The following is a 17857-nucleotide window of genomic DNA, read 5'->3' on the forward strand; positions in this document are numbered from 1 at the left end:
TTGAAAATTCTTTGGAAGGTCCAGGTAATTGACTCATTTCTTCAACGTTTTACTCTATATCAATATCTTCGTCCTCCGAGCTAGAGCTGCTATAATATCGAGCTTCAGCTAAATAATAAAATACTTGGGTATATAAAAACTGCTTACTTATAATGTACTGAAATTATTGTGTAATATTTAATAATTACCTGTACAATTTGCGATTTCTAACTTCTCTTTTTTCTTTCGATCATCTTCTTCTTCTTGTCGAGTAATTTTACGTTTTTCATATCTGTTAACTTCATATCAATACCAAGCATGCACCCTGGGCGGCCTTTTTTAAGTTGTGACAACAAATCTATTTGTCTTCTTCAATATTCAGAGCTTCGATATAAGAAATGTCAAATGGGTTGTCTTATTCTTCAGAAAAAATATTATAATGTTGTTCTTGTGTTTCTGTTTTTCTAGATTTATTTTTGTACAACTTTCTCCATTTCTCATTCAATTTGTTCAATTTAATAACACAGTCTGAAGAATACTGTGTAGGAATACGCGCTTTTCTCCAAAATTTTAAACACTCATCTATTACAATTATTATTATATTGTGTTTCTGGTTTTTTTTTTTATTTAATATAACTAAGAAAATTTGTTAGTTTATGAACAAAAAAACATACATGCAAAAAAAATTTTAAAAAAATAAAACACGTTTTCGTAGTTGTTTTAAATTTTCACGTGGAAAGGATTCATAATTCCAAAAAAGATCAAATAACCTTCTTTATAGAAGAAATCACGGTAATTAATGTTATTTATGTACAATTTCTGCGTACAATTCAAATTTAAGACATTGGAAAAGTATAACTGAAAATTATGTCATTCCACTCAAATTTTACCAGTTTCATTTTTTCAGTGAACCTAATGATTGAGCCCATGACTCTGAATTTATGAAGTTGAAAAATTAGGACCACCCTACTGTAAGTATATATTTATTTTTATATCACACTAAAAAAAAGTATGAATAAAATAATAATATAATAATTTAATTGTATTAATATGAAATTACTAATTATTTAATGACGATCACTTTACAAAATTACAATAACTATCGTTCATTAACAAAATAAACAATATGTTGCCTGTATCATTCCGGTGATTTCCAATAATTTCCACAAGTTGCTAGTTTCCATATTAATTTCTATTAGTTAAATTATTTTATAACAGAGGCGACACTTCTGAGGTTCTATATAGTTTATTTTATTTACAGCTGCAGATAATGAATTAAATTTAATATCGAAATCTGAATCACAGTTAGCTGTAGAATTAATTTAATTACAAAAATTGAAATTATCTTTTTATTATAAATCGTAATATTACTTAACGTATAACAAAATGATATATCAATTTTAATTTTGTAACTTTACTAACTACTCAATAAAAATTGAGCGTGATAGTGTGACCATTATATTTATTTATAAAATACACTGGAAAGCCAGTTTGACAATGGCTGTTTACAGCTGCTTTGTTCGATAATACCTAACTACTCCCGTTTTGTGTATGTAAAATACCTACTGATAATTCCACACAACTATAGTCCAGAGTTATACTCTATATCAAGACAGAAGTTAATATTATTTTAAATCGTGCTTTATACATTATTATGTTAAGGTCTACGATTTTCCTTATTAATTAATAAACAGTAGCTGTGTGTAAACTTCAAGAACAATTTTAAAAAATAGGATTGATTTACTGAACAGTAGAAAACCTACGGTAATTCGAGGAGAGAACTTATTTGTAATTAAGGGAGCTAAGCTTCCTCTAGACCACTCTATTTGTGCCTTTAGATATCCATAGTAAAATGAATAAGAATTATGTTCGATCATAGTCCGCATTTTCAGAGTACTCGTATTAATTAAAATATCTTGTTCTTCAGATGCTTTTTTGATAGATGATGAAGTTCTAAACTGTATTATTAGAAAAAGAATGTATTTCAGAATTCTGGCTGTAAACAATAAAACAAAAAAAAAATTTGAAAAATTTATGAAATTATCATTGAAACTACAATACAATCTACCATGTAGTTTTATAAATACTGTAATAATGTATACTTTCTGTAATTAAATACACAAAAAATTGATATTTAATTAGTTATTTGCAATTAAATTTTTACTTTGGTTAGATTTATCAACGAGTTAAATATTGATTGATAAAGTACTAGATTGAAGCAGGTAATATAATAAAGATGTATTACAACACTATTAATGTTAATAAAAAAATAAAATTTAAAGCAAAATTCAATTAAAAGAGTTTGTTAAAATATTTGGCTAAATGGGGAAGGTATCCCTTAATATAATGCAACGTATATAAGTTTGACGCACGTTAAGTTTATTATAGTATTAATAGTCAAGGTTAAGTTTTTAATGGTATACACTCAGAGTAGTTAAATATTTGATTTAACTACTTTTAGTATTTTGTTTTTTAACAACATACGATTTTGAATAAAAAATAATAGCAATTACATTCTATTNAAAAAATAATGACAATTAGATTCGAATTTTTTCTTATGATACTAATAATAGTGTATATAGTATAAATAATCCGGGTTTAGTGACTAAAGATGAGTATCATCTAATATAAACAGTTAATCAATACGCAATACAAAAAATATTATTTAATGTTCCACGATTTCATATCCGAAATTATAAAATTTGTACCATCCAGTTATTCTATCACTTTTATTTTTTAATATCCTCATATACAGGGTGATTTTTTTATCATAACCCACTCAATTACTTACAGAATAATTATAATATAAACATTTTTTTTTATTACTATCTTTAGTTACACATTATTCTTGAATTATTAACTATGTAATACTTTTTAAGTTCATACCATATGCCTTGTAAGGGTGTCAACTTTATTTTTTTAAATGGTAACACATATTTTTAATTTAATAAAATGTTTAAGTTTTTAATTTAATAATAAATGGCATTTGAATTTTTAATAAAACTTAATTTGTTTATTAGATATAAACATTTAAAGTTTCAAATTTTTGAGTTAATATATAGGTATAATACACTAGGGATTAAAATTACAGGTAGCTAATTGGTTTTTTATGATATTGCTATCACAGTCACGTATTGTTTATTATCAATTATGACTATCAATAGATATACATTCTGTAATTCAATTTTTAACTATGTAATACTTTTTAAGTTCAACCATTATGCCTTGTAAGGGGGTCTACTTTGTTTTTTAAATGGAAACACATATTTTTAATTTAATAAAATGTTTTTAATTTAAAGAGTTTTTAATTTAATAGTAAATGGTATTTGAATTTTTAATATAACTTAATTCGTTTATTAGTATAATCATTTAAAGTATCAAATTTTTGAGTTAATATACAGGTATAATACACAAGGGATTACAAATTCAGGTAGCTAATTGGTTTTTATGACATCGATATTAGCAGGTACACAGCATTGTTATTATCAATGATAGTAATATACATTGATGTGAGTTTATAAATACACTAACTGACAATACAAAAAGTATATCTATTGATAGTCATAATTGATAATGAACAATCCGTGAATGTGACAGCAATGTCATAAAAAAACATTTAGCTATCTGTAATTTAATCCCTACTGTATTATACATGTATATTAACTAAAAATCTGAAACTTTAAGTGTTAATATCTAATAAAAGAATAAAGTTATATTAAAAATTCAAATGCCATTTACTATTGAATTAAAAACTCAAACATTTTATTAAATTAAAAATATGTGTTACCATTTAAAAAAACAAAGTTGACACCCTTACTAGGCATAAGGTATGAACTTAAAAAGTATTACATAGTTAATTATTCAAGAATAATGTGTAACTAAAGATAATAATAAAAAAATTTTTTTAAATTATTATTAATCTGTAAGTAATTGAGTGGGTTATGATAAAAAAATCATTCTGTATACGCTCCATAGTCTAGTTTTGATAATATTAATGATTTGTATATTTGTATGAGTGAATTTGTTTTAGATCTCCATGTTGTGTGTGATAGCACTTTGGTTAAGTTTAAGCGGCCCTTACACGATCAATAATATTGAATAATAATTAATATTGCGCAATATTATTGAATGTTTAGTATAGATATTGAAGGACTGTACAATATATTGAGGAAATCAAACAGGGTTGGAAATTTATTGCACAATACACAATATTATTGTACGTTAGCATGTAATATTGTACAAAAACAAGCAATAGTAATTATGGGTTATCTGTTAGATACATTTTTAAAACAGTGGTAATTTATAATATCACATAAATTGATGGTAAATGCCACTACGCCTTTGTAAACACGCATACAATATACGCTCATGATTAAAGGTTACATAGGTAATGAATATTTTTCAATTGAATATTGGACAATAATATTGAAAAGTTCAGCGCAAATAAATATTGCACAAAATATTGACACAATTTAATTAATTCAGTGTTATTGATCGTGTAGAGGCCGCTTAAAAGAGGGTTAATAGAATTTTTTAACTGATTAATATGGTCGACCCAAGAGAGAGTTGTGTCAAAGGTTATTCCGAGAATTTTAATTGTTTTTTTTTTTTAATGGGACTTTGATTCATTTTTTGGTTTACATTTAGAAAAATATTATTTCGGGTTTTTCATGGATTTAACAATGGATTCTTCAACTTGTAATCAATTTCAATAACAAGCTTACTTTTGAGATTCTTAGTTTCAAAGCGAATCTAAGTACGTATTGAATTTGAGGTTGTGTGCATTATTTTTATGACTGTCCGTAAAAATTCTTAGCTCTTAGCGGATTTATTTTAATGATTAATACGCCAACAAAACCCAATTAATATAGATGAACTTATATATTCACTAAATATTGAAAAATTAATTCCTTAATCTTAATACATTATAACAAAAATTTTTACCTTTTAAGTTTTGTAGAAATAAATTTATATCTATTACAAAAACAATGATATAAATTAAACGTATAATATTTAGACTGAATTAACTGTCAATAGCATAATTGGAAATGTATTTCAAGCTAGTATTGTAACTAAAAAAAAATTTAATTTTTAAATCTTTTTAACGGTAAATATAATTTTGTATTAAAAAAAATTAAAAACTAAATTACTATAAGGATAACTGTATTATTTTTACCCTTCTTTAATATAAATATTATTTATTTTTATGCTAAGTTAAAGACTAATTACAAAAATTCAACTAATATCTACTTTACAAAAGTTATAAATACAGATAGTAATGATAGAATTCATGTATTGTGTATTTTTTGCAATTCATTAAGTTAGTTTTTAAATTAAAATTAAAATTTTAAAAGTAAATAACATTTATTATCACACTTCTTGCATAAAAATAATTATATAATTTATATATACTCGTGTTGATAATATACAAAGTATCCCATTATGATACAATTATAAAAAAATTTTCATATATTTTGTATATTTGTTATTTTTATTTAATTTAATACCAATAAAAATTCAAAAATTCAATTAATATTTAATAAAATATACAGAGTGATTTTTTTATCATTACCCACTCAATTACTTGCAGAATAATAATAATTTAAACATTTTTTTTTATTATTATCTTTAGTTACATATTATTCTTGAATTTTTAACTATGTAATACTTTTTAAGTTNGTGATTTTTTTATCATAACCCACTCAATTACTTGCAGAATAATAATAATTTAAACATTTTTTTTTATTATTATCTTTAGTTACATATTATTCTTGAATTTTTAACTATGTAATACTTTTTAAGTTCAACCATTATGCCTTGTAAGGGGATCAANATTAACTATGTAATACTTTTTAAGTTCATCCCTTATGCCTGGTAAGGGTGTCAACTTTGTTTTTTTAAATGGTAACACATATTTTTAATTTAATAAAATGTTTGAGTTTTTAATTCAATAGTAAATGGTATTTGAATTTTTAATATAACTTAATTCGTTTATTAGTATAATCATTTAAAGTATCAAATTTTTGAGTTAATATATAGGTATAATACACTAGGGATTAAAATTACAGGTAGCTAATTGATTTTTATGACATCGATATTAGCAGGTACACAGCATTGTTATTATCAATGATAGTAAGGTACATTGTTGTGAGTTTATAAATACACTAACTGACAATACAAAAAGTATATCTATTGATAGTAATAATTGTTATTAATTATGTTTTCCAAAATATATTCTTTGTATTAATTATTATGTGTGTTTTTTTATTTTGAAATGTTTTTGGAAATACACTTTTCATTTACACGGTAATAAGAACACTTTATTTAATGATACTTAATATAATAATTTAGTTTAGATACTTTTTATTTAATTTTCATGTGACGGTAATAGTATAATTCATAAGTATAATTTAACACTCTCATAGAACTAAAAAAGTTTAAAATATATTTAATTTTTCCATCAATAATAATAATTGTTCTACTAATAGTAATCGGCTGCATTAAAAAAAAAATAACGTTATTTTCAATGTATCTAATAATTTATTATTCAAATTGAATCTGTAAATTTACAAATATATAAATTATGAAATTTAACAGATTCACATCAGAGCAATTTTAAGGGCAGTGATTTTAATCAATGTCATATAAAATGTTGGTACAATGGATTTTTAAGCCCAGCATATAGTTTTGTGTTTTATTATGAACCAATCTATTATTATTAGAAAGTTAAAAGCGTAAAATTAAATAACATTTTTTTTTTAACATTCTACATGACTAATAAAATAATTTATACATATTTGTTGTGGAATACCTGAAAATACGCTATTAATAAAAAATTAAAAATATTTTTCACATATTTCCTTAAATACCTATAAAAATGTAAAATTGTAATGGAAAATGATACAATATATTCTAAGATATAAATTAGTACAATAATAATTTAATCATAATATACCCAAAAATGTTATATAAATTGAATTTCATTGTCTTAATTTTTGTTTTTGGAGATGGTTTTGGAAATAAAATTTTAATTGGCAGAGTAATTTGAATCAAACATTTAATTTATACTTAATTTAATAATTTGGATAAAATATTTTTTATTTAATTATTTTTTGACATCTTGTATTAATCATAACTTTTACTTCAATTATAATTACTAAATTAAACCATTTTTAATACGCTTTTATTAGTTTCACATGTATGTTGTATGTTGTATGTTGTTTGTATGTAACTTTGTAACTCTCCAAACGCCACGCGTTATCGCATATTCCGTTGTCTAGACTAGACTGTTATACGCATTCACCCCTCCCCACGCCTCGCTCACAATACGACGGTACACTATTCCTATAAAAATTTATTTTTAGTTATCGTACCCGTACACGCGTGCTTGTCATCAATATTATATATATGTAAACAAATTTTTATTTTGACTGACCAATAACGCCCGCGTCTAATGCGCCTTACGTATATATATATATATTCCTACCGCCGTTTATACCTCGGGTATAACGTTAGTCCGACCCGCCCGGCCATAAAACACAGCTATACTTAGTGCATGATACTTTTACGTAGTTAAGTCGCATTATTTGTATAAATATATATATTCTAATTACTATTAAAATTAATATATTAACACGATTTATTCTAATTAAGAGATATAAAGTATTCATTCCGATTACGAGGGATGATTTCCGTATCGTCATTTTTCGTCACTACCTCCACGTTCCGGGAGTGAGTAATTTACGCGCCTGCTGCTTTCCTTGGATGTGGTAGCCGTTTCTCAGACTCCCTCCCCAGAATCGAACCCTGATTTCCCGTTACCCGTAACAACCATGATATTGATAGTAACTACTATCATAACATGAAACTAAAAAGTAAAAAATAAATATAGTTTAAAAAACTAAAAAAACACGCTTTTAAAGTACATCGAACTAAAAAGTTAAAAATAATTTTTAAAATAATTATGAACAAAAAATACTAGTATTATTGTGATAAAAGCGTGGGTGCTTTGTGCCATATTTTTCGTATATTGAGCGCCCGACGCTTTTATCACAATAATACTAGTATTTTTTGTTCATAATTATTTTAAAAATTATTTTTAACTTTTTAGTTCGATGTACTTTAAAAGCGTGTTTTTTTAGTTTTTTAAACTATATTTATTTTTTACTTTTTAGNTTTTTTTTTTTTTTTTTACGCGCTTTTATTAGCCCATTAAGGGCCACAGCGGCCTCCCCAAAGGAGGAGGTTTCTTAACCATTTATACTCCGGGACGGGTGGTTAGTCCGTCGCCGGAGGTGGGATGGCGACTCCAAATTACCGAACTGATCTCTCGTTCGATAAATGAAGCCGCCCGTGACCGAGTTTTGAACCTGAGACACTACGCGTCAAGCGCTGCCGCGTTACCGACTCGGCCACACCGTCCCACTTCACTTCCCACTAAGTTCCAATACTTAGTTAATTTATTAACCATTAATTATTTTTTAAGTTATCTCTTATATTTTATAAGGATTTCAACTTAATTTACTTATCATTCATACTTATTTATTAACATTGGAATGACTTAGCGACAGTAAGAGTGAGACTGATGAATGAAAACATTGCAGCCCTCATTCTTCATCTACAGTCTTTATTTTTAATTGTTAAAAGATAAAGTTATCGCCATATAAAATAAAATGTATTTACACAAAAAATACTCCATGCTTGGCAAATGGACTAATAATATGGAACAATATTAAATCACAAGTGAAATTCTCAATACTATACAATTATAATGTTATAGGATGTTTGTTTGAAGGCAACGTCCGGGGTAATATAAGTGCGGGTTAGTTAACGTTCGTTCTTTTGTTTTTAATTGGGCAGGAGAAATAAGTAGGGGAGTGAACTGTACATGAGATTGAGGATGGTACTTACATTAACAGAAAATTAATGTGGTTAATGTGGGGGTGGGGCACTAAAATGAATTGTAGTGTTGATGTTTTATGGAGCCAAATCGACCAATATAGTGTACAGACAGTTGTACTCGATGTGCACAAGACACATATAGAACTGTTATGGCAATTCAACAAACCACAGAAATTCCCATTAGCGATTAATNAAAGGAGGAGGTTTCTTAACCATTTATACTCCGGGACGGGTGGTTAGTCCGTCGCCGGAGGTGGGATGGCGACTCCAAATTACCGAACTGATCTCTCGTTCGATAAATGAAGCCGCCCGTGACCGAGTTTTGAACCTGAGACACTACGCGTCAAGCGCTGCCGCGTTACCGACTCGGCCACACCGTCCCACTTCACTTCCCACTAAGTTCCAATACTTAGTTAATTTATTAACCATTAATTATTTTTTAAGTTATCTCTTATATTTTATAAGGATTTCAACTTAATTTACTTATCATTCATACTTATTTATTAACATTGGAATGACTTAGCGACAGTAAGAGTGAGACTGATGAATGAAAACATTGCAGCCCTCATTCTTCATCTACAGTCTTTATTTTTAATTGTTAAAAGATAAAGTTATCGCCATATAAAATAAAATGTATTTACACAAAAAATACTCCATGCTTGGCAAATGGACTAATAATATGGAACAATAATAAATCACAAGTGAAATTCTCAATACTATACAATTATAATGTTATAGGATATTTGTTTGAAGGCAACGTCCGGGGTAATATAATTGCGGGTTAGTTAACGTTCGTTCTTTTGTTTTTAATTGGGCAGGAGAAATAAGTAGGGGAGTGAACTGTACATGAGATTGAGGATGGTACTTACATTAACAGAAAATTAAAAATATTGGGGATCAAGTGTTATATATAAATACAAAATATCATTTATTAGGAGGGGGTGGGACACTAAATAACTACATGCCACAAGGCCAATACATTAAATACAAAATAGCTAAACAAACACGATCAACAAATAATTCATTTTGTTTACCTATCGACTTGATGACTGGTAGTTCACACGATGACAAAATGAATTGTAGTGTTGATCTCTTATGGAGCCGAATCGACCAATATAGTGTACAGACAGTTGTACTCGATGTGCACAAGACTCATATAGAACTGTTATGGCAATTCAACAAACCACAGAAATTCCCATTAGCGATTAATGAATACAACGGTTGTAAACTGGAACCATAGAACCATAAAACCACGTAGCAAGAGTTAGCAATGGTACCGAGAATATAACACGATAATACACACAGTAGAACGCGAGACTTTTTCGTTTCCGGTGTGCAGCGCAATCGATTCTCAAGCGTAACGCGTCAGGGACTCGGACGGGGTTACAGTGATGCCGTCTCTCGCAAAAACCGGTTGTGATAGTGTAGGTGGCGTTGCCAATCATACAAAATAAATAAAAAAACGCTCTCTCGCAATTACATATCCAACGGTACTATGAATTTAAAATTCCATATAATTTAGTGGTTATTAATAAAATAATAGCAATATACAGACTATGAAAAATATTGCTACTTAGACCAAATTCATTTCCCAGAGACTTGAACGTGTGAAAATTACTGATTGAGTCCGCTGATTTTAAAATCGTTTATTTGGATTACCAAAAAATTTTTTCAAAAATGATGAGATCCTTTCAAAAAAATTTAACTGCTCTTTTATTAAATTATCAGATAATTTAAATTTATTTTTTAATCACTGATATTTATTTTTTAAGGCGTTCGAAGAAGAGAGCATTATATTGAATTACATGAATGGAAATAGCTATTACTCATACAACGGTATGTATAAATCATGTTGAATAAATCCGTATGACATCTGTTAAAACATTTTAATGTCTCATAATGATAAAACAGAAATTCAATGTAATGTCTCTAAAAAAATTGTCTAATTATGAAATCATTTTATTTACAGCCCAAGGTATTAATGACTTACAGTCGTTTATTCAACAAATAGACGAAAACATTCATTTTAAAGTAGTTAAAATATATGTGAGTTCATCAGTATGTTTATAATATACATGAGTACTTGAATTTAAAATTTAAATCTTTGTAAATAAAATTTATCAGTGCATTTATTTTTTAATGTATTAGCTTCCATACGAAGCTGATAAGGCATTAATTTTACTATAATTTACATATATATATTTATATATATATATTTCTGATGCAACTTTTTTTTCGGCTCTCGCTGGACCTATTTCTCTCAACGACACGTTAAATGATTACGAATCGTATATAGCTGAAAACATTGCACTTAAAAATTTTAAAATTTTCCTCGTTCCCTGTAGAAGAATAATTTTAAAATCAGTAAATTTCAACATTTTTTAAACTTCTTTTACTTAAAACTGCCATAACTTTTTGATAAATGAATATAAAAAACAATTTTTTTTTCATATATACATTAGTTATCATTTGGCATAATTTATTTTTAAATATTTTATCTGACCACAGAGGGAGATTAAAAATGACAAATTTTCCACAAAAAATTAGATTTTGAAAATATTCTGAAAATACTAACTTTTTTATATACATGTTTTTTATCACAATCCACTGAAATACTTACAGAATAAATATATTTAATACATTTTTTTTTTTTCGTGATTATCTTTAGTTACACAAAAATCTTGAATTATTAACTATGTAATACTTTTTCAGTTCATTCCTTATGTTTTGTAAGGGTGTTACAGTCACGGAGTTTTTGTAGTCACTTTTGATTATCATTAGTTAAACTTTCTGTATTGCCAGTAAGTGTATTTATAAACTGACTACAATATGCCTTACTGCTATTAATATTAAATTATGCATATTGACGTCATAAAAAACCAATTAGCTAACTGTATTTATAATCCATCGAATATTAACCTAACCAATATATGTATATTAACTCAAACATTTGAATATTCAAACTTTTATAACTACGTAACGAATAAAATTGTATTAAAAATTCAAATGCCAGTTTCTATTAAATTAAAAACTTAAACATTTTATTAAATTCAAAATACGTGTTCCCATTAGAAAAAACAAAAAAACCCAGCACAGTGGAGTCGCGGCATAGTGGGGACGTTGCATAGTTGGGTCCAGTATAGATTTAATCTGACAGTGATTAAAATCACTATCATAAGAAACGCTTCGATGCAAATCAGTAGATAGTGTTTAATTCTAAGAAATTGGTGGATAATTACAAAAGCTGCATGATCTGCTAGTTCCTTATTAATACCCTGATTAAGATAAAGAATGTCGAATGAAAAAGGGATTATTAAAAAATATTATTTCTCATAAAAAAATTGTGTTGATTCATACATTTTTCAATGAGTTGTAGCATTATAAAGTTAAAAATGTAACCAACCCAACCCAACATCAACTCCTATTTCCATAATTATATCCAGATTAGTAATTCGTTTAATTATCTATTATATAATTTTTATAATTAATTATTTTCAAATTATTATCGATTTTTAATATATTAAAAGTAATCATTTTGAACCAACTTCTTTTTGTCCTTTAAAGTGAAAGTTTAAAAAAAAAAAAATATGAATTTATTACCATAACTTTTAACTCAACTTGCAAGTTTGAAATAGATATCATTAAATAGAAAAAAATGAAATTGGTAGAGTATTTCAAAAACAACAATAACACTTATTCCCTTAATTTTACCCCGATTTATAATTATAATATATGAATACATAATAATTACAGTAATTAAATTGAGTATGAAAGTGGTATTCAATAATATAATATTGTAATTTTTACGGAGATATTATAAAAATAAAAAGGAGTTGTATATTCATATACTTTTAATGCGTATACAAATTTAAAGGAATTGATGCAATACTTTTTAATAAAAAAATTTTGTTATTTATGAATAAATACACTAAACAAAAGGAACTTTCATCAGAAAAAAAAATATACTTTTCTAAATAAACTTTTCGCGATGTTTTCAAATGTGCAATTAAACTTTTTTTATTACTTCTAAGTTTTAATATTATTACTTATTATTAAAAAATAAGTATTTACATATAAAAAAAAATAATTAAGAACAAAAAAAATTGTATTAAATTAATACTGATTTTGATTTTTAATATGTTAAAGGTAATCATTTTGAACCTATTTTTTATTGTCTTTTAAAGTGAAAGTTTTAATGAAAAATACCTTCTCAGCTTCGCATCGAAGCTAAAAAATGAATTTGTTACCATAACTTATAGTTCAACTTGCAAGTTTGAAATTGACATTATTAAATTGAAAAAAATGAAATTTTTAAGATTAATATGCAATCTGGAAATTTTATAATTACTAATTACAGTACATTTGTCAGAAAAATTCGATTTTTTTACATTTTTATCGTAATAGATAACTGAAATAGAAAGAATAGTAATCATATCCTAATAACTTTTGGTGTTTAAAAAAATTCTGCAATTGAAATATTCAGAACTTAATTAATTTTAATAATTTACTTTAATTAAATGAACCAATCAAACCAAAGTAGTTAAAAAGATTTACTCAATTGAGCATATTATCAAAAATATAATTATAATTGTAAAACTCCATCGTTAACTTCAGGTGAAACTAAAAATCATTTTTTTTTTAAATTTATGATTTATATAGCAACATATTACTAAAAAATTTGGCATATTATAGACTGGTAGTAGCACACAGAAATAGAGTTAAAAAATTAATAAATTATAAAGTAAAATTATTTACTTTTGTAGTTGAATACTTTTATCATATCAAATTTAATTCGACAATAAATAATTTAAGAATATTAAAAATTAATGATTTTAATTGTTTGTATGGACAAATCTAGTTAAGCTACTTTTTATTTGAATAAGGAATATTTTTTTGATTTTTAAGAGTAATAACTTAAACTAATCATTAACTTAAATATCATAAACTTAAATGAATCATTTGACGTATCGTTGAAAAAAGTAGGTCTAGTGAGGGTTGGCAAAATAAATCGTAGCCAGAAAAAGAACCACATAGTAAAATAATATTAACATGAATATCAATTTCTTCTCACGAGGGGAGACTATAGTGATAAGATCCTTTATATTTATTGAAATTATTGAATCTAAATGAGATAAATATCAAATGATTTGAAAATTCTATTCTAACTCAAAAAAAAAATGCAAAATTTTAGAAGCCACAAACGGATTTGAACCTCGTACCCTAGGCGTTAAAGATCAAGGTGTTACCCATTCGGCAACTATTCGTTGATTTTTGTTGCATGATAAAATTGGCTATTTAAGCTAACTCAAATTTAAAAATTACTTTTTCGACTTTAAAAAAGTAAAAAATGTTAATAAGTATAATATCATATGTCTTATGAACTTTATTCTATGTCAATGAAATTATATAATATTCATGAAAGTCAGTTTATTCCCCTAATAAAATATTTTAAAATAAAATAAAATACAAAACCTAGAATTTTAATAAAAAATAGCATATTTTTAAATACGGTAGCCTTTTGCGCATAGAAGATAGGTCGTCGGGACAAATTTTTTTTTTTCATTTAGTAGTACATAAAATAAGCTTTAATTTGATATATGTTTAAAGGACGCAGTATTTCCGGAACATTTTCAAAAATTAAGTTGAAAAAGTTAGTTTTTGTAAAAAAGTTGCTATTTTAAATCCCCCCTGTGAGCAGAATAAGTGTTAGATTTTCAAAAAAAAATGATATCAAATGAAAGAAAATTACCTAAGGTTTCAATATAAAGAAATATTATTTTGATTAGTTAATATTTGAAAAAGTTATGGCAGTTTTAAGTACAAAAAACATCGTTATAAAAGGTGATTTTTATCGCAAATATTACATTTTTTTTATAATTTCGACAGCCATTTGCACATAGAAGATAAGGTGTCGGGACAAATTTTTTTTTTTCATTTTATAGTACATAAAAAAAGCTTTAATTTGATATATGTTTAAAGGACGCAGTATTTCCGGAACATTTTCAAAAGTTCAGTTGAAAAAGTTCTATTTTTTATACAATGTTTCAAAGTTTGAACCCCCCCTATATAAGGGGAAATTGTCTAATTTTAATAAAAAGTATGTCAAATGGAAGATGTACTTATAATGTATTTAGAAAAAAAAAAATTGTGCTGATACATGCATTTTTCGAAAAGTTATAGCATTTTTAAGTTGAAAATTAAAAATTGAAAATCGAAAATTTTAACACAAAAATAGTGTTTTTTTAACTACGGCAACCGTTTACATGCAGAAGATAAAGTGTCGGGACAAATTTTTTTTTTTCATTTTATAGTACATAAAATAAGCTTTAATTTGATATATGTTTAAAGGACGCAGTATTTCCGGAACATTTTCAAAAATTAAGTTGAAAAAGTTAGTTTTTGTAAAAAAGTTGCAATTTTAAATCCCCCCCCATGAGCAGGTTAAGTGTTAAATTTTCAAAAAAATTATATCAAATGAAAGGAAAATATCTAAGGTTTTAGTTTAAAAAAAAATTATGTTGATTTGTTGATTTTTGAAAAAGTTATGGAAGTTTTAAGAAAAAAAAGTGAAAAAAATGACAAAATTTGTCGATTTTTAAATTTGTAATTTTTTTGGATATTTCCCCCATTTGCGGGGAACGAGGGAAAATTTTTAAATTTTTAAGGGTAATGTCTTCAACTAGATACAATTTGTGATCTTTTGACGTATTGTTAAAAGAAATCGGTCCAGTGAGAGCTGAGAAAAAGTAGTGACAGACACAAAAAATAAAAAAATAAACACATCATGGTAAAATTAATACCTTCTAAGCTTCGCATCGAAACTAAAATTAAGACCTCCGGATTTGTTTTGTGGTATAAACGGACATTAAAGTTAAAGAAAAAAGCACAATTTGTATGTAAAACTTCAAAAGAATTTAATAAATAACTGTACTCAAACTTATTTTAAATTCATTTATGTTTATAAGAATTAAGTGTGAGTAACAATGGAGTATAAAGAAAGGGGTGAAAAGGGAAAAAAATCCACCTTAATTTTTTATTTGAAAATATTAATTTTGATTTAAACCAATTTATATAAGTTTAAATCAAGTTAAATAAGTTATTTTTAAAAAGTAGTTTTTTTTATGAATTTAGTACGTTCACAGTTAAGAGAAAAGATTGGGTACATATTTCCCCCAGCCCTTCCTCACAAAAAAATCAATATGAAATTCACTTTGTGCACATTTTTTTTTCATTTCAATTTGACAACGTTTTATTACTTTTTAAAAAATGTACAACTAGGCGTGTTTTTATTTTAAAATACAATTTTGTTATAAATTTTTAATTTATTTTTGCAGGAGTTTAATCTTCCTATTAATAGACCTCTAGATAATGATACGGTTTACGATACAGAAATCATAAGTCAGCTTAGAAAAATCGAAAGTTCGTCTATATGGAAATATGCCAAAGAGGATCTTATTGAATTATATTATCCTAATAAATCCCATACAACACTTGAAAATATGATTAATAACTCGACAACGTACCAATTGACTGTTAATGAAGCTCTAAAAAAAGCAATAACAGCCATGAACAGACGAATTTTTAAGTATGCGCTTTTACTAGTCACATATATCTATGAGGCACTATATATTAATTGTTTACCATTAGAATTTCGGAATCAACTTAATGATGTTTTTAATAAATTGAGTGAAGCACTCGAAAAATTGAAAAGTTCCACTTATTTAAGGTATAGATTCTGTCAAGTTAACTTAGCTCTCATTAACTTTTATGAAATGAATATAATACGTTCCATGATAAAGACTATCGTAAATTTTCTCTTTGCACCCGAAGAATTGGCAATATATAATTTAGAAGAGACCAATAGTTCAAAGTCAAGTAATTCCAATACACACATATTACCAGAAGAGATATTAAATAAAGTATTTACAGGATTTTCCAAACTACACGAAACCGACGACGTGCCATACAATTTTCAGGCTATACCGTATGAACCAGATGGTATAAAAGAAAAGTTGCAAATAATTTTTTGGTTAATTGCTACAGAATACGAAAACATTTTTGAATTAGACTAGTAATTTTAATAATTTTGTTTGAATAGTAGAAATTTAGTTACCATAAACTTGTATAATAGTTCAATTAAACGTATATTCAATTATTCATAGTACCATTTTTCTATCAATGGAAGACAAAATGATAATAATTTAGATATGAAATACTAAAAACTCTAATAAAATTTTACCCAGTAAATATTTTGCGTTACTTTTTTTAAATTAATGTTATGCGATGCGACTATAACAATTGTATAATAGTTTTTTATATAGTTTAAATAAAAATTTTTTTCTTCAAATTTACAATAAATGTAAAAATGAATTCAAGATAGTCATTTTGTAAAGTAGATTTTAAGAAAAAATTTGTTTAAAAAAATATTTTTCAGTATTAAATTATCTGTATTATTTTAAAATTAAAAATTTAAATTGCATTCCTACACGTGGCATATATTTTAAATATCCTGGAGTAATGCATCATGCTCGTTGGGTGTCTAAAGCTATAATTCACTAAAAAATTTTTATTTCGTGATCAATTTAAACAATCAAAAAGTGAAGAAAATTCATTGCGCAATATTTGTATATTTCTCATTCGATTATATATTGAAACACAGTTTGGTGCACCTATTGCTTTATTAGCTCCTTCTTATGGCCTTATTTTTTTGAAAAGTCTTATTGATTATCAAAAAATGGATAAAAATATATCTCAGTCAAACTTTTCAAAAAAAACTATGCGGACATTTATGGTATTTAACACCCGAAACGTCGGCACTGGCATTTTAGATACTACTTTAACAGTTAAAATTAAAACTGAATTGTTTGAAATTATAAAAACTAAAAATACATCTGTTAATAGTAAAATAATTAATGTTTCATTATATGAAGTAATTATATTTAAGGAAAAATAAATGTATGATTTTATTTATGTCGAA

At 25.9% G+C, this 17857-nt stretch overlaps 1 protein-coding gene across 2 annotated transcripts in view; it reads left to right on the plus strand.

The window, feature by feature from the left end:
- LOC126906970 (uncharacterized) overlaps positions 1-17857 on the plus strand; it is a 59465-nt gene extending 41608 nt beyond the window's left edge. Inside the window, exons 9-10 of one of the 2 annotated variants that reach the window (XM_050687949.1) lie at positions 16215-16465; positions 16528-16680. In XM_050687949.1, the coding sequence (XP_050543906.1) occupies positions 16215-16465; positions 16528-16546 (270 nt within the window). In that variant the 3' untranslated portion in view covers positions 16547-16680. Of the gene's footprint in view, positions 1-16214 lie in introns of both variants that reach the window. The other variant, XM_050687947.1, reaches the window with a different exon arrangement.

The sequence above is a fragment of the Daktulosphaira vitifoliae genome, unplaced genomic scaffold (assembly GCF_025091365.1).
Source record: "Daktulosphaira vitifoliae isolate Bord-2020 unplaced genomic scaffold, ASM2509136v1 Scaffold_5, whole genome shotgun sequence".
In the NCBI taxonomy this organism is placed as follows: domain Eukaryota; kingdom Metazoa; phylum Arthropoda; class Insecta; order Hemiptera; family Phylloxeridae; genus Daktulosphaira; species Daktulosphaira vitifoliae.